This window comes from Rhamphochromis longiceps, linkage group LG7 (genome assembly GCF_057381845.1).
Source record: "Rhamphochromis longiceps isolate RC_006_pf linkage group LG7, R_longiceps_female_GT1.1, whole genome shotgun sequence".
NCBI classification, from domain to species: domain Eukaryota; kingdom Metazoa; phylum Chordata; class Actinopteri; order Cichliformes; family Cichlidae; genus Rhamphochromis; species Rhamphochromis longiceps.
This window is the reverse complement of record NC_140563.1, coordinates 64,786,113-64,804,681: the sequence shown is the minus strand read 5'-3', so window position 1 is coordinate 64,804,681 and position 18,569 is coordinate 64,786,113. Positions and strand designations below refer to the sequence as shown.

Here is an 18,569-nt window from a genome sequence, read left to right as displayed (position 1 = left end):
ATACATTCTTGTTAATTTACTCATTGTCAATCAAACTCGCTGCAACACAGGATTGTGTAATCATGTATCCCCTGACGTCTGTGGGCTTCATGTAGGTGAGGAATGCAAACGTGGCAGTGAGGGGTCAGGTGTTGTCCTGTACAGTTATAGGTCTGACTGACAGAACGCACATGCTCAAGATCACAATTGGAACCTGAGAGCTGTCGACTGTGTGCTAGGATACGTGTCAACCTCATTGTTCTTCCTGTGGTTGTCCTTGGAAGGTTGTGAAATTGCAGATAGAAATCACAGACTGTACATAAAAGATGGATGTACAGGGTTTCTGCCAGAAACTCAAACAGTGGGAAATGATTCAGTACAACTTAATGTTGCACAGGGTAAATGGACTGCTACTAATTTTTAAGTGTGTGTTGATAGCTCTGCATACAGTAGGACAGCGCTTGTTGAGAGCACAGATTTAAATTGAACCCTTTTAACCCTTTAATTAGTGTGCACGAATATCAGTAAATCTGTTACATCATCATAACTTTTGCTTGGTTCTTTATTCCTTTGTTTAATTGCTTTAGTTTTCCCCCCATTTTCTATGATAAAATGGTTAACAGGAAGAGTTGTCTAATAAAGTACATACGCTAGCATAATAGTTGTAGTGTTAGGCTTTTGTCTAATTAAAAAAGTGAAGAAGAATCATAGCTTTTGCTTTATTTTTCAGATTTGGAGGTGGGCACTTGAAAAGCCTCAAGTGGCCATTCTAGGATCGAATGTTTTTGGCACTTCTGGCTTAATTTTATAGGCCTCAGAGTTGTTGCTTGGTGTACATTTAAAATGACATGTGTGACTTACCCAATGGCAGATCACATGATCCAAGTTGCAGCAGAATCTCCAGTATCTCCATGTGTCTTTGTTAAGGAGCTTAACAATATAAACCTTTTGCTTAATTTAACTCATTTTACACTTGCAGGTCTACTTGCACAAATGCACAAATACCTTTTTGCCTGTATCCTGTACTTTTACATAATGACCCACTTCACTGTGTCTGCCACCCAGGGGATACCAAATATGTAGCTGACGAAGAGTTTGGCCCCCCTTTGAGCTCCTTATCTGTAGGTTAAGTATGGGTGTGTCGTTTTCAGATGTGGGCTTAACTGATGTGCCTATAAGATATTGTCCCTGTGAAAGGCATTTAGCAGCGTGAGCAGCAATGACTTTGTATGTTTCTTTAGTTCTTCAGAAAGCGTCTGCTGAGTGAGAGTAAAGAATAAAATGAAAATCTAAAACAACTTCTTACTATGGGACAAGTCTGAACTGCACACACACATTATTGTGTCTCCTTGTTAGCTGTCTCATGTCTCTTGTGCAAATTTGTCTGTTTTTGTCCTAATGGCAATAATGTGAGGGGGGAAAAAGCAGGACCAAGGCTGCTTTCTGGGTCTCTTTTCCTCTTATACTAACAAACTAGGCTTATGTGAAATAGGAGGCCACATAATAAAAAGAACTCAACAAAAGATGGTAACCCTTTGATCTTAGCGTCCTCTTTGCTATAGTAGCTCACCTTCTACTAGCTGGTGCACTGCTCTGTGTTGCAGCTACACAATTTATGGATGCATCTTGCTAGCGTTAGCTGATAACTAAATATGGACCCTTCTGGCTCCAAAATGGTGAAAATGCTGATGTTGAGACGTCTAACTGCAGATTCCAAACACAATGAGTGATTTTTGCAGTGGCTATGTCCAGCTTTTATTTACAGTCTTTTCATGACGCACCAGGTAGTTAGGAAGTAGGTGTTGGGGACTGGGTGCTACGCAGATGAATGTGTAAATTATACTCTGTCATTTTGTTTTCCTTATTATATTATGCAAGATGATGATGATGATGATGATAATGGATTGCATTTATATAGCGCTTTTCGAGACCCTCAAAGCGCTTTTACAATACACTATTCATTCACTCTCGCATTCACACACTGGTGGAGGCAGCTACAGTTGTAGCTACAGCTGCCCTGGAACAGACTTACGGAGGCGAGGCTGCCATATCGCGCCATCGGCCCCTCTGGCCAACACCAGTAGGCAGTAGGTGAAGTGTCTTGCCCAAGGACACAATGACCAAGACTGTCCGAGCCGTGGCTCGAACCGGCAACCTTCCGATTACAAGACGAACTGCCAACTCGGATGGATTCAATCTGTTGATCTTACAGCAGCGATTTAGGCTAACAATGGACTAGAAATACAGAAGGCTGTGAGTGGTTTATGGGAGGAAGAAGGGAAATTGTTTTCCTTGTGAAATTGTCCTTCAAGTCTTACGTAGTCAGAAGGTTGAGCTCAGTTCACTGGCTCAGTTCTTACTAAATGAATGGCTAGAAATGATACTAATACTAAATGATACTAATGTAAGCCTAATGCAGTTGGATCCAGGAACCCTGCAATAAATCAAATCTTCATCTGGAGGTTTTATTGACACTGTTTAGTGTGGTCATTTTAATGGCTTTAGCTTGTGTGTGTCTCTCGAACTGTAAGATTTTTAAGAGGTGTTTGTCCTTTCATTATTTAATTTTCACTCATTTGTGATCATTTTGTGCTAGTGTAGGGTCTGATGCAGTCACTTTTTGTGTGATGCGTCTCTGAAGACAGCAGCTCCACACGTTCCAGCTGTTCATATTTCCTGTTTTTCATAACCAATCCCTGCTGCTGTCTCCTGGCCAAGTCCTGCACTCCAATCAGATTCAAATTCCTTAAATTTCAGTTCTCTGAACTCTACACCCCCAGTTTGTATTTTTCCCTGTCATTTCTCGCTCTGTTTTGGCATCCAGTCTGTCTGGGTAGAAACGTGTTGACTCGGCTTTGATCCCTCTCTCAGAGCACTCTTGGACAGGCCATTAACTTCACACAACTACAGTTCTGTTACGTGGCAAGTAATTAATTTTTTTCAAACAAAGTCTTGTGACCTACAACTGAAAAGCTTTTACACTGTTTGTGGCAGATTATTAAAATAGGCTCAAACACCTCATCTGTCATTGAGGGTTGGAGACTGGGTTCAATATACATCTTTGTCATTCTGTCAGTGAGTTTCCAATTAGTCTTTTGTTGTCATTCAGAGGTCAGTTTCAAAAAGCATAAAATGTAAGCGTCTAATTTTGGTTTCTGTGAATATCCTATTCCACAAAAACACAAACTCTTTGTTCCCAAGGGTGGGAGGGAATAAAGCTTCCTGGAAATATTTTATTTGCAAATTACTTTGTGATGAATAAATGGCGCGATATATTTAGCTGCCTCTCCAGTGAAACGAGAACGAACCCCGACTGCAGCCGGCCACAGCGGTCATGTTCTGCTCCATAGTTTTGATAAGGTGCAGGGATCGGTTCTCCCCCTGATGCAGGTTCTGGGTTCTAGTTCAAGTCTTAACATAAGACAAGATCTGCTCTTGAATTATACTTAGGACTGCTAGACAATAAAACTTTCAAAATAAAAGCAAAAGCGTTGTCTCTTTGTAAACTGACCACAAATAGTTTCATTCTCTGACAGATTTTTTTTAAAGAGTACAACAACAAAACCACACAATCGATTAGCTGCCAAATATGCCACTTGGGTTGCCTGCCCAGGTAAAATCTGTTGCATACACCAGCATTACTACTACACCACTAAACTGTAATGGGTAACGCCAGAAGTACAGATGTTAATTAGTCCTTTAGTCTGTGTCCGACAAAATTTCAGTAGATGATCCTTTCAGATTGAGCGTGCAGCACAAAACTTATAATGTAAAACAAATGAAAGCAGACAGTCGTTACATTCAGAATACCTGACCACAGTCGGTGAGTTTTCATGGTAGATGACTTTATTCATCTATCAGATGTGTTGGCTAATCTGCTCTAAACACAGGTACGGGTAGCTTTACTTTCTCTGGATCTTATATTTGCATCTAGATGCTTTTTAATTTAGTAACTATACTCGCAGGACTAGTTTGAGCTGCTGCAGTTGCTGAGCTAACTCACTGACTCACCAAGTGACCGTTTTTGACTCAAACGTTTCTTTCCACAGTTTTCCACCTTTGCTCGACATTTGTCTTGTTCCAGTAATTTGATATTAACTAGAAAAATCATGCCCTCTGAATTTAGAGACTGGAGGATGATTATAAGGAGCATGACTTGCAGCTGAGGTCAGTATCCTAAAACTTGGCTATTTAGGCTGCAAAAGCTCAGTCCCTTTTATAATACAGTTATTGACTGTGCCCATGCCAGCTGCTTGACTGAGCAAGTCCTCAAACTCTAACATTATTTCAGATTTATAAAAAATGTGACAGTGTCCACAAATCCTTCAAACTGAAAGTTGACCATTGATTGATCAATCAAAAAAAAAAAAAAAAATCATTTCTATAAGTTAAAAGCTCTAATCTACTGTCAGTGCTCCTTATAGTTATTCCTCCACATGAATGTAGGATTCTGTGTAATGAAACATAAAGTAGTATACAGCTTTGCATTACATTTACAAATGACCACCAGTGTTGTAACGTTTGGGAGCGTTTCATCTTATAAATCCAGAAACTATCCAGTTCTTCGAAGTATGTGACGTATGGAAGATGCTCATTTGTACCAGAGATCGTGGTATCAGTCACATGGGAAAGAGCAATGTGTACTCTGTATTGTTTTAAATGAACTGAGAAGTGTTACAGATCACACGTTTTCCAAAGGATACAAAGGAAAACTGAGAGTCAGCAAGTGGAGTTATAATGGGTAATGATGTGTTGTCATTGTGACTGAAGTGTTGCTTTGTTTGAAGTCCAGGGACACATTTCTCCTGCTCTGCTTGTCACCTGTACGCTCCAGTTCTTTGTAACTAAGGGACTTGTTATCTTGTGCAGTTTGCAATCAGGTAAACAGACGTAGCTCTAAACTTGCTCTGATTTCTGACCTCCTTTGACTTCCTGGAGATGTGAAGGATTTGGGAATCCCAAACCCTGGGTGTTGTCTGGGTGTGTCACTTTGAAAGCAGCTGATATAGCTTGCTGTCAAGATGTATAATGCTGCAACAGCTTTTCTTGAAAGACAAGATTCAGATAAGTACTAAGTGAAGGAAAGCCCTTGATTTTTAACCACACAGATTCCCTCAGGCCTTCTCTGTGCTCACTTTAAATGTCGTTACAGAGCCATCTCAGCCCATTTAATGTAATGGACAACCTCTGGATATATATTTATTTTATGCCTGAAATAGTCTCCACAGGTATTGACTTTGTGCATTCATTAACATACAGAACAATCAGTGCAAAGAGCCACGATGAAGTGTTTATAGGATGCATTTAGTGTTTTTCCATTACTTTAAGAAACAATGGTTATAGTAAAAGCATATAGTTTTTTATCTGAAGTATATAGTAAAGCCTGGAACAAGGTAATCATGCAAAATAGTCTTTTTATTTGTGAATGAAACAAATTGTTGTTTAGCTTTGATTGTGCTTTGCCATTCACATGAACAGAATCAACGCTTTGGGGTTTCCTTACCTGGATGATTGAGCATGCATCAAGACATTTAACCCACTTTGACAAGTGCAGCTCAAATTATTTAGGTTCTGTCCACATGGTGTGGAAAAAAATAAACTGTGACGTCTCTCCGATATCAACTGCTAACTAAGCAGAGGCTCAAAGAGGGATAGTATTACATTAAACAGATTCCCCCAACACACACGTTCACACGCTGAGTCAACCCTGACCTACAAAACCAGTTTGAAAAGTAGAAAATGGCTTTTAAATTCATTTTAGATTTGTATTTTCTTTCTATGTATGCTTAGTTTGTACTAAATTAACTTAAAAATAATCTTTCTCTTACTTTGGTCATTGGTGCAGTCTCTCAGTTCACCCTGAGTCTGAAACGAGCTGTTTTAAGCTCCCTTTAAGCCACCTGTCTTCTAACTGGCTGCTGCCTGTAAACGGAGCCTGCTGGGTGGGGTACTATGCACAGCCAGTGCTGTGTTCCTTAGATAGTTATGATAGGAATACCACTGTCATTGACATCATCTAGAGATAAGGATAAAAAAAACAAAATCTGACATGGAGCCTTTAGATGCAGCCGGTTCTTTTGTCTCAAAGAAACTCTTTAAACGCACATTTCCTTTCTGTAGTTTGCACAAGTGCACATACACATGCCTTTAACATGTATCAGGATGGTATCACAAACACACAATGTATGCATACGGTGCATAAATAACTATCCATAAGTGATCTAGCCTTGTGTTACTTCTGAAGTGTTCTTGTATTTCATATCACATCATCACTGTGGACACCCGACACAACTAAAATGACTAACCTAATTAAAAGGTCACTCATTCAAGTACTCGGGAATAGAAATATACAGTGTATGAATGCTTGGTGTCAATAGACTTGGACGTGTGTGTGGAGGGGCTGTCAGGTGTAGGTTCCACTTACAGGGCGGTGAGACTTGGAGGCCCAAATTGTATTCATTTGTAAACTTTAAGTGCATACTGCATAAAATAGGAACACGATACTTCAGTATGACCTTGCACCGTAAACTTTATTCCTCTTGCTGTAGGAGGAAAAGGCATTAAAAAAGCTGCAGACATTCATCTGTTGCGTTAGTTTGTGACTGAAACAGGCCTTGAAATGCAGGCTGATATGGATATACTGTGAGACAGAAGTGAGCTTGGAAGGCGATACAAAGTAAACCACTTCCTCTATCATGCTTCCCAGAATGCACCCTGCCAGATGTGGTTATATACAGTAGTAGTACAGCTTCCAAGGTTAGGACTTTTCCCATAACCCTCCAGCTCTGTGAATCTCAACACACACATTACTATATTTTTCTCCTGACCCAGCTGGTCAGTGGGAGCTGCAAGTAGAACAGTTGGCTTCCATGCTGTTTTCAGGACGCAGTTTCCAAACACATTCCTCGATATTTTTTATTTTTTAAATTTTATTTGCTCTGAGCCGTGTCTCAAGTTTCCTTTAGAATTGATATGGAAGGGAGCTTAAATGTGAAACTAGTATGGGTGTTTTGCTAGGCAAACTGCTAAATGCATTCATGTATTATTTCAATTAGATGGGAAAACCGGCAACAAAGCTTTAGAAAACTTTCTCCATTAAAATGGCACGAAGGGTCTAAAGTAAGCATGTGTGAGTGTTTCGGGGGAGGAATAGTAATTGAGACGCTACTGTCTGCTGCCAAACTGTTCGGTAGCAGAGACCTGAGCCCCCCTTTGGGCCACTCAAGGATTTAAAGGGAAGGTCTGTCTTTCTTGCGGAGTGTGGGGAATGTGACTGGCACAAAGTGAAGGCCCCACCAGGTGTTCTGTTGCATGCACATCCCTTGCCGTGACGCACACTCTCCTGTACAAACACAGATTTTCATGCGATTCTGTTTCAGGTCTTTTGGATGCCGTGTGCTGCGTGCGTAAGCGCGCACGTCGGCTCCCGTCTGTAGATGAAAGAAATGCGATCCCTCTCGCAGCTCCTCCAGGAAAGCAGATTCCATGACTGTAACAGTGATGCTGAGAGGCTTCCAGCGATTGGGATGTGATACTTTGACAGAGATGTTATCCAGGAAATGGTTTGGCTTTGGCTTCAAATAACACGCAAGCCTGTTTTTGGGGATAGTTTGAGACGTATAGAATAAAAAATACTTTTTAATATTAAGGAAGTTACTGAGTCGAAGCATATACAAGGAGGTATTAAGCAAAGTAAAATTCTGAAACGTTTAAACTTTTATTTAAAGAGTAGAGATAATTGCGTATTACAGTTTGTTGTGGAGGAAGTAGTGCAAAAAAAGATGTTTGGGGTAATTTAAGATGGTCTATTCAGCCGAGCAGCTCCAAAGCACGTTCCAACAAACATAACAGAGTCGGGGGTGTCATGGCGTGGCCAATGGAGGACTAACAGAAAAGCGATGGGGCCCACAGGAAGTCTGAAAAGCTGATTTCAACCCTGTGCCCTCATACAGATGGAATTACACAGCAAGTAATACAAGAGTTAAACACTGAATAGTTGTTAAATGAGTATTTAGAATCTTTACTTAACAGTTAAATAAAGAAAATAAAGAGTTACCAGGCATCTAAATAGTACGAAGCACAACATTTGCATGGCAAAATATGATTCAGTAGACGTAGAAATACAAGTACATTAAAACATTACCTGTAAGTACTTGAGTGCATGTACTGTTGGATCCTGTGAGTCGGTCCTGCTCATGCTTTCATCCACTGGTGCTGGCCACTTGCCTAATAGTAGGGATGTAGTTGTGGAGATGAGGGAAGCTTAATTTAGGGTCAATGACATATCTTAAGCAAGTGACTAGTACTGTTTTGAGGATTTATACTCATGCTGATGTTCCCGTGGTGCTTTGCTGAATGCACTAGTCAGCAGTAGGGATTCTCAGCCAGATGTCTTGTCATTTGAAATGTCAAACAGTTGAAGTGAATGTGGTGTGCATGCTTGGAAGTGTTATGTATGCAGAGAAATCAGCTGAAGCGTAGAATTTAACTGTCAAATGTTGTGACATTTGACGACTTTTGGCCCTCAAAGCACTGGAATCGCCAAAAGTGAAGGCAAGTACATGTTAACTAAAGGCAGTATGAGCCTATGTCTCACTGAACATTAGACTTATTAATCATTTATTTTAAAAAAAAGAAAAGAAAAGTGTGACATCAAAAACAAAGGTCCAGTATTAATGACTGAGATATTAAAGTGAAAATATCATTAATCTTATTTTCAAGCTTCGTATTTTAATTCTTGAACTCCTGAAATTAAAAAAACGAAACTACTGGGAAACTGTCAGAGCGCTCTGTTTAAAACCTGAGCCTTTGGATCACAGGAACTAGTTTTGCATTCGCTGACCTAGTAATCTGAAACTCTCCATGTTTAACATGAACATCCACCAGCTGAACAGTACATGTACATGACAAATTTAGAGGCTGCTTTCTTTCAGCGTTGCATTTACATCGACAGTGACAAGGTGGGTGTTTACTTTCCTGAATAGGAACATTTTGTGGTGATTAATTGGTCAGGTTGTGAGAAATGAGTTGAGAAGCATTTCCCAGAAAGCCGTTTATAAGCTTTTACAGGGTGGATGAATGTTCTTCAAACTTTGGGATTAAGTTGTTAATATTCACATAATCCATCCTTAAAGAATTGAATAGTGCAGCTATCAATGCTTTTATGATGCGACTGTTGACTTCAACAATAGAGACTCATGGATTTGGGACAGGATGTCCAGACTTGACATGTGCAGACTATACTTATAACATCTCTTATGGAACGAACTGTCTCAGGATAAATACTCAGCAGAGAAGTGCTGCTATCTTGATATTTGGTCGTCATCTTCATGAGCTCTTAGTTATGAACATAAATCAGTTTGCACGGTTTAGAAGAAGTGATGTATTCTTCCTTAGCTTTTGCTTTTTCCACATTTTGAGCCTCCCTGAGTTGCTGCTGGCACATAATTATAACTGTGAAAGTGTTTTCTCTGTATTTCTGCAGCTACAGGGTTTGAGCTGCTCCCATGACTGCTCAGCTGAACCCTCCAAATGCACATGGGGTCATAATCCTATCAGGTAGTCGGGGCAAATATCTTTGTTGCACAGTGGACAAAAACTATGTTCAGCTTATTAAGACTGTTTGAACTCCACAGGCTTGTCGTTGGCTGGAGGTGGATGTGTAGGCCTGTACAGGGATGTATTGGTAAAGCAGTGCTAGTCCCCGGATACCTCACACAGAATGCAGGACATGACACTCTGGCTATATGAGACAACATGCTGACCTCTGCAATTTACGTTTGAAACGTGACCTTGCAGGAACTACAAGGGTGTTTCCAGACAGCGATGCAAAATGAATACTTGAAAGATGTCACTGCAGTCGCAAACATGACCAGAACGGAGCAGGGCATAAGCACCTCATCTTTTTGTAATTATTATAACAAAGTAATCTCGTCACCTTTGACAAATATTGAAGTCTTTCCTGGCGGTTATTTGTGCATTTATTTTAAAATTGTATCTAAATTGACTTTAATTTCAGAAATCACCAGGACATTAAAACTCTCTATATAGAATATCCAGCTAAACCTGGGGAACAAAACAAAACTTTAGTTTGCTGACTTTGCACCAAATGATAATCTCACCTTTCCCTCGCTGACAGATTTACTTCTGTGAACTCTGTAACAAGTTCTTGGTCTTCTTCCCCTGTGTGTGTTTCTAAAAATCTGTTTTCTTTTATTCAGCTGAACACTGCACAAATGCTGGGAGTCCCGTGCTGACTGTGTGGAAGGAGAGGATTAAAAAAAGCGAGAGAGCAAAGGTGGAAGAAAATGATTAAAGGAGAGTGGACACACCGGTCATCAACTGGGCAGATGGGTGAGAAAGAGGATGAGCGTACGGCTCAGGCCAGCCAGCTATTTGAGAACTTTGTCCAGGCATCTACCTGTAAAGGGACTCTGCAGGCTTTCAGCATCCTCTGCAGGCAGTTGGAGCTGGATCCACTGGACCACAGCAACTTCTATAACTCACTGAAGGCGGCAGTCAGCACCTGGAAAGTCAAAGCCCTTTGGACCAAACTGGACAAGAGAGCTCAGCAAAAGGTCTACAGCCAGAATAAGGCCTGCCAAGGCACGAGGGTAAGAAAGACCAAGCACGACTGACCTCTGAAGGTTCTGAAGTGGTTGTGTGATGTTGTTCTGATAGTGTTGAAGGCTGTTGAACAGCAGTAAACACATGATCCAAACTCTGAGGAGTAGAATTAATATAAATCGATGACTGAGATGCATGCAGAAACATTTACTTAGTGTAACCTGTGTTTTTAACACATGCATCCCCAGGCTTTTACCTTTCTACCTATAAAACCCGGAGAGCAGCCAAATGGCTGGTAGGCTTTTAGCTAAGCTTTAGCTTCAGCCAAGTGGAAGCTAAATTGGCTAGTCATTCATATGTATATTAGGTTGTTACCTGGGAATTCTGGAAGGAGGGGAGTGGGGGTGTGTGATTGAGGGGGTGGGGGAGCTGCTAAAAGCTGTGCACTTCCTTTTGTGTTTCATCTTGATGCATTCTCAATCATCCAGGGAAATAAATCTCCAAAAGTCACCAACTTGGAGTGTTTCAGTTTGCCATCTTAGGGAGAAATCAACACACATGGGTGTATGTCCTTTGTTGCTGAGATTTATTGATAAAAACAGTACAAAAAACCAACCATTTGTACACATATTTACAAATAATAATAAAAAGTGAGTGAGTACATTTCAACATTTTCAGCAATCACTCACAATCCTGGCACTGCCATGGTATCTGTAGTCTGCATTTACCACATGTGTGTCTGTAGCAGTGAACACATCGCACAGTGGCATGATTGTTCTTGCATTTGCACATGGCTCTTTTTCCAGGGCTAGGTGTGGAGGGTTGTGTCCAAAGCAACTGTTCTTTTCTTGCCTTCTTCGCAGCTACATGAGAGTGAGCCAACTCTCTTGCAAGCTCCACCAGGAAGTCCACCCGTCTTTCCTTCGTCCCGGTGCATGCTTGATACAGCACATGAGCATTCAGTGCTGCCATGTCAATCATGTTCGCTGCAATTTCCAGTGTGTGGGGATCATTTGTCACCAACTGCATCACGTGCTACAACCCTGGTCTACATATCACCGTTGATGAACAGCTTTTCCCATCAAAGACTCGGTGCTGTTTCCTGCAGTATATTGCAAGTAAACCTGACAAGTTTGGGATCAAGTTTTAGGCTTGCGACCTAAAATCCAAGTACATTTGCAATGTCTTCCCATATCTTGGCAAGGACCCCAATCGTCCCACTGGGGAGAGACTTTCTGAAAATGTAGTAATGAGGCTGATGGAACCATTCCTAGACAAGGGCAGAAATGTTACCACGGACAATCTTTTCACATCGCTTTCACTTGCGCAAAAACTTCTTAGACGGTGTGTTGATTTCTCCCTAAGATGGCAAACTGAAACACTCCAAGTTGGTGACTTTTGGAGATTTATTTCCCTGGATGATTGAGAATGCATCAAGATGAAACACAAAAGTGCACAGCTTTTAGCAGCTCCCCCACCCCCTCAATCACACACCCCCACTCCCCTCCCTCCAGAATTCCCAGGTAACAACCTAATATACATATGAATGACTAGCCAATTTAGCTTCCACTTGGCTGAAGCTAAAGCTTAGCTAAAAGCCTACCAGCCATTTGGCTGCTCTCCGGGTTTTATAGGTAGAAAAGCCAAATGGCTGCTCTCTGGGAGTTTAGTATTATTTGCTCAAAAACATTATGAAAGTTCACATATGCATTTCATGTGATACAATAAGGATCTCCTCTTTGGTATTTTCTGTCACGTGAGTTTTGTCTCGCCATAAACGAATGGATATTCTGAGCACTGTGTTTAACGCAGCACTGGAAAGCTCATTTCTGAAGGAGAAGATAAGAAGTCTGGAGGGAAATGAGGCCAGAGACTCACAGAGGGGAGATTGACACAAAAGGGCTGGGTTGGGAGTTGGCCAAAAATAACAGAAACTATTATTTCAGGCTTTTTTTTTTTCCAGGAGAAAAATGGTGGGCCTAAGGCTGGGTGGGCGATCTCTCTTTTAAAACTGTATCTATTCTCAAAATGAGGGCAGAGGATTTAGCAGTTTGGGACTTTGTAGAGTTCTGTGAATATCGGTTTTTCGTTGTTCTTTTTAATAAGGTAGCCGTTAGAAATGTACCCTAACAAAAATTATCCAAATTGCTGTGCTAACTGTTTGGCTACGTAATTTCCTGTGTAGCTGTAAAATAGCTGCGTGCCAATCTGGAAATGAGGCGCTGACTGTGATTAAAAAGAGGGGCGCTAGCTGCTGCAAGACATTTGAATGATGCTTTCCCACTCCAGCTGCATGCATGGCATATTTGCATTAGGGGTTGAAATTCAGTAATCTGTAAAGTATATGTTTAAGCTTACATGCTGATATTTTAGGTATGTTGAGTGATTCACAACCTGATTGGGTTGAATAACATGCAAGAGAACATTTCAGTTACTGTCTGTTGCCATTTGCCTTCAGACCTCTCTGTGAGCTCCCTTGTTTTATAAGCTAGTGTTAAACAAGCTAGTACAATGACAGTGAGAGTCAGACAGGCAGACGACATGCTGGAGTTGTTCCTGTGTTGCAGTACAGATTCTTAAAACTGAAGTCTTCTCCCATTCAGTGTTTGATCATTGGCGGCGGTCCATGTGGCCTTCGGACGGCCATCGAGCTGACTCTGCTGGGCTGCAAGGTGGTGGTGATTGAAAAAAGAGACACCTTCTCCAGGAACAATGTGCTCCACCTCTGGCCCTACACCATTCACGACCTCAGGGGACTCGGGGCCAAGAAGTTCTACGGAAAGTTCTGTGCTGGCTCCATCGACCACATCAGTGAGCGTGCACACATCATTTGTCTCCTTTTTTTAAGCTTTGATGATAATCTTCCAAACAAACAGCGCAGCAGACTTGTTGAAGTTGACTGAAAGTTAAACTGTGACACACATTCTTTGATTTTTAGCTCTAGGAAGGAAGACTCATCCTAATTCTTTTCAAATGGCTCCAATTTATGATTGAATAATTCATCTGCTTTTAAAGTTATTTACTGACCAGGTTCTAAATGGTTGTAATAGGAAACAAAACACGAGTCCCATGGTATCTTGATAATATAGTCATGAAACAATCTCATTTGAGACATAAGAAAAATGAATTAAAATTCAGTTGCTCTGCCTGTCTGAAATTTTATTAAGCTATAATAATATTTTGGGAAATTTTCCATCTTTTATCTCTTAATGTGGTTTTTGTGAGTGTATTTCTGGAGATCTGAGGAAGTGCAGTGCCAGCTTTGATGTCGGGCTTGTACTTTGGCTGAAAGTTGGTACCATCCTTTAGCCCAGAGGAAGTTGCTACTTTCTCCACTCTGTGTGTAAGGGGTGGGGCACAGACATTAGTGGATGCCCAGGGTTCTTACCCCTTAGTCTTAACTAAACGTGAATTTCCTATGCCAGCTGAAGAGGTGTCAGATTATAAAACAAGTCTGGCAAAAGTTCTACGTTATAGAACATTTAATCGCTCTGAAAATTTTCTAATATTGGTTTGATTTTTTTTTTTTTTTTTTTTTTTTTTTTTTTTTTTAAATGTATTCATTCTAATCAGATTTTTCAAATTCTAATCTAATTTCATTTCTAATGTTATTTTTGTTTGGAGCGGTATCTTTATGATTTCTTGCATGTGATGCGTTTGAAGCACATTTGTAAAAATAAAATGGGCTGTAAAGTCCTCAGAGTGGCACCGCAGTAGTGCTTTAACAGAGAAAACATGCAAAGTACTGTGAAGCCATAACATGTAAATGGTTCCTGCCTCTGAGTAAGTGCACTGTGTGTGTGAGAAATCACTACTGTGCAGTAAATGCGATGTTGTCTGGCCACAAAACCAAAGCCAACGTCACAGAAGTGGATGTGTGACTCTGTGTCATGTGAGAGGAGGATTGTTTTTCCTGCAGCCTGACTTGCTGCAGCTTGCAAGTAGCGGGGCGATCGTGGCTCAAGAGTTGGCAGTTCGTCTTGTAATCGGAAGGCTGCCGGTTCGAGCCCCGGCTCCCACAGTCTCAGTCGTTGTGTCCTTGGGCAAGACACTTCACCCGTTGCCTACTGGTGGTGGTCAACCTCGCCTCTGTCAGTGCGCCCCAGGGTGGCTGTGGCTATAATGTAGCTTGCCATCACCAGTGTGTGAATGGGTGAATGACTGTATGTAGTGTAAAGTGCTTTGGGGTCCATAGGGACTAAGTAAAGTGCTATTCAAATACAGGCCATTTACCATTCAGTTCCATTCGCACTTGTTGCTCTCCAGCTTTAGTAACTGTCATGTATCTCATTTCAAAGATGAGGTCTGCTGACTCTCTTCACTTCTCGTCACATCTGTACTGTACGGGCATTCTTTGCTAATGCATGTGAGTACAGTGTAAATGCTTCGGCATATCAGATTCTTACAGTAGTGTAGGGGGAAATCTTCTTCCAGCTGCTACAGCAGATCATCTGCCTCCATCTCATCCTATCCCTAGCATCCTCCTCCGCCACACCCACCCACTGCATGTCCTTCTCCTAACTTTAATTCATTCTGGAGCACAAGTGGAAACATGTACAAACAACTCGCATTATATTATTCTAAAAACTAAAAAAATCATGCTTATGTTGATTTTAAATTTTGACTCATTGAGAGTCTGTTGCCATGTCTCTGCAAGTATCTACTCTTGTCAGTCTGTTTTATGGTCTGTTTGGTTGCAGTACTCTGTTGTACCAGATTTGTATGTGACAGATCCACACAAGTACGGTGTCCTTGTCTTTGTTGCTTTGGATTCATTCAGTCGCAGCAGCAGCAAAGCTCTATTTTTATAATCCTTGTGATTACCTTTTTGTGTCAGCGGTTCTTCGAGTTATGTGACATGGCCTACTTAAGAAGCATAAAAAGGTTCAAACCCCCAAACTATTTATTTCATGAATAAATAACATTAAAAACTCATCTGAGTCCAATTTCAGCAAAATAAACATCAGCACGAAAGCATCAGTAAACCACATTCCATACCAAAGGTTGTATATATTAAACTTAGTTATATTTGTTCCCCTGCTCATCAACACCCAGAATTTGGGGGTTTTAAACCATTTTTGGTCATTAGTTAATTAGTGCTAAATGACAATAAACGAAAAGCCACCTGTTTTTAAGCCTTCCTAAAGTTTAAGGGTTAGTTGTTGAAAATCCACCCACCATAGCGTTGTTATGGAGGCTTTAGAGCACAGTTTACAGCCTGTAAAGTTCATTCTAACTTTAAAATCCACCCTGGAATGGGCTCGGGTCATTTTTGGCACTTCTCTGTTGGCATAATTTCTTTTTATCCCTGTAAGTTGCTGCTTGGTTAGAAGAATGCCTTTTTTATAATCATGGATCTTGGAGGACGTTGGCTTTTTTTAAATTTCCCAGTTTTATTCTGGAGATTTAATTGATGTGTGTCAATAACTACTAAGTATGAAGAATTGCTGTTTTTTGCCAGTAGAGATGGTTCTTTTCTTGGTTTGCTCTGTGAACATACTTGTCTCTTTGCCCCTGCTCCAGGTATCCGCCAGCTTCAACTGATGCTGGTAAAAGTGAGCTTGATCCTTGGTGTCGAGATTCACGTCAATGTTGAGTTCATCAAACTGCTGGAGCCACCAGAGGAGCAGACAGATGTCGGTGAGTATGTCCTCATGAACAAATTCATTACACCAGTGTGTGAGTCAGTGCATTGCTCTACTATGAAGCCATTTTCAGTTCCAAAGTCAGTAAGTATCCTCACAAATACAGAAAGACAAGTGTGTCTGTGGGTGTGTATTTGTGGTATTATCTGTATGTTAAAGTGTCACGAGTGGCAGTGACATGCTGGGACCCACCTGCATATCTTGGCTATATAAGGAAAGTTCCCTACACACAGTGCATGTTAAAATGATCGCACATTTGAAGTGTATATAGAGTATTTCTAATAAACTGTGTGGAGAATAAAGATAAACTGAGTGTGCTGTTAAATTTTAGTTGAACTCTGTGCTGTGTTTTCTGAATGTCTTAAAATAGCATGTCCCACACAGCATGTCCAGAAACTTTCTCACTCTTAACACTCCAAGGAACATGACTATGTGACTATGTGACACTGAGAGGGTAGTTGAGATCCAACCTCATCTGCTCTGTTTCGTGTTTTTCTTTAAAATCAGCACTTGAGCGTGCCTTCCTGCTTGTGTTTTCTTGCACTGTCCTTGAATATCATATATGGTTCCTTGTGTTCTTCCTCAGGTCATGGTTGGCGGGCAGAGATCCGACCCTCTGGCCATCCTGTCTCGGACTTTGAATTTGACGTGGTGATTGGAGCTGACGGACGCAGAAGCACATTAGATGGTGAGAAAAGATTATAGGTTACAGATGCGAGTGGTACTGTGGGTCATACTTTGTTATGGACCTACATTTCAGGAGTCAAAGCTCCGTTTGTTTGTTTTTTGTGGAAATGAGGTGAGGTGGCGCAAAGCTGCTTTCGGCCACTTGGTAAAGCATTTCCTGCTGACATAGTTTCAGCTGGAGGCTTAATGGTGCGTATGGGGTCAGAGGGGTGTTCTGGTTCATGAACTGTTGGAGAGCTTTGTTGGCTTTGTCAAAGCGTACAAGTTGCAGTGTTTATTTTCTGCTCGTGTGTGTGAGTGTGTGTGGCATATGTGTGTTATGAACATGTTTACTTTCCCATAAGGACGACTGATGGGAAGCATCATCCTCCTGAAGGTTTGGTGTCTCCATGACTGCAGAGAAACTCTTTCAACTGCATGTTGCTCCGGGACTTTCCTCCAAGGAATATTCTAAATAGGATTATAATGGTCGACTAGTAGGAGGGGGGTGTTTGTGCAAATTATTTGTTAGGGAAAGAACAACATTATGACTAACTCCTGACTGTCATCTACACTAGATAACTTGAGAATTGCAGCATCTGTATTAAAAATACTAAATTCCCCAATGGTTAGGCCCTGCAGGGATTTTCTTCAGACTTGGAGTAATTCCACATATCCATGATGAGGATGGCAAAGAGTCTAAGAAGCTTGGAAAGAAAAGCGTCTGGACTTCTTTAAGTTGCTTGAAGACGTTTCATCTCTCATCCAAGAAGTTTCTGCAGTTCTAGGGTCAAATGGTGGGGAGTCCCAGATTTAAGCCCTGTGGGAGTGAGAGGGACACTGGACCCCCTAATGATCCTCTACCTAATCACACGAGCCAAGGTGTGAAAACGGGTGTAGGTCACCATCAGCCAAGGTTTCGGGTGAGCTCATTGTGAAACCTAGCCCCACCCTATCATGTGATTTCCTGAGGTCAAAAGGCCCAGGATGTGATGTTAAGGCATCTGGGAAGGGATCTCAACACTGGATGGCAGACAGCTGGTGTCGTAAACCACCGCCTCTGTTCAAAGATGGCCGTTCACAGTAGGGCTGAACGATATATCGCATTTGCGATAATATCGCGACATGATCAAGTGCAATTTTCTAACCGCAAAGGCTGCGATTATACTCTGGACATGTCCAAATTCATGGGCTGCATCCTCCTGAGGCCGCATTTGTAGACCGATTACGTCACAGCGACGTGCCGAAGGCTGTCCAAATTACTACCATATCCCAGAATTCATAGCGCGGCCCAGCCAAACTCCAGTTTCCAGCAATGGCGGCCGCTACTAAGTTTTAAAATTACTCATACTAATCTTTCTGGGTCACAAAAAAAACTTTTAACATATTTTCAGGCGAGAAAGTAGTTGTGTAAACATCAAATATCTGCTCGGTTTATCAAGATATCCCATATTTGCAAAAGTGCTTCGACGTTTTCAGAGGCGTCTGCTACCCACCAGCTCAACAGCTAGCCGGGAGCTCGAGGGTTACTGATGCGGCCGAGAACGGCACAACTCCCGGCACATCATTTTCAGATCACCGCGGAGTTTCGCTGCTCGGGTTAAACGTAATATATAAGTCACTTAGACAACCTAAAAATGTTATTGTTGGGCTTTTTTCAGTGTTTTGTTTGTTCGTGAGTAAATCGGTTTGGCTGAGATTAAAGTTATTAGA

The 18,569-nt window shown here is 41.3% G+C and overlaps 1 protein-coding gene across 3 annotated transcripts in view; it reads left to right on the top strand.

Moving 5' to 3' along the window:
- The window catches only part of mical2b (microtubule associated monooxygenase, calponin and LIM domain containing 2b), a 62,979-nt gene that overhangs the window by 8,639 nt on the left and 35,771 nt on the right, over positions 1-18,569 (top strand). For all 3 annotated transcript variants that reach the window (XM_085414825.1, XM_085414824.1, XM_085414823.1), the window contains exons 2-5: positions 10,200-10,592; positions 13,149-13,356; positions 16,069-16,185; positions 16,777-16,878. In XM_085414825.1, the coding sequence (XP_085270951.1) occupies positions 10,287-10,592; positions 13,149-13,356; positions 16,069-16,185; positions 16,777-16,878 (733 nt within the window). In that variant the 5' untranslated portion in view covers positions 10,200-10,286. The remainder of the gene's footprint in view (positions 1-10,199; positions 10,593-13,148; positions 13,357-16,068; positions 16,186-16,776; positions 16,879-18,569) is intronic.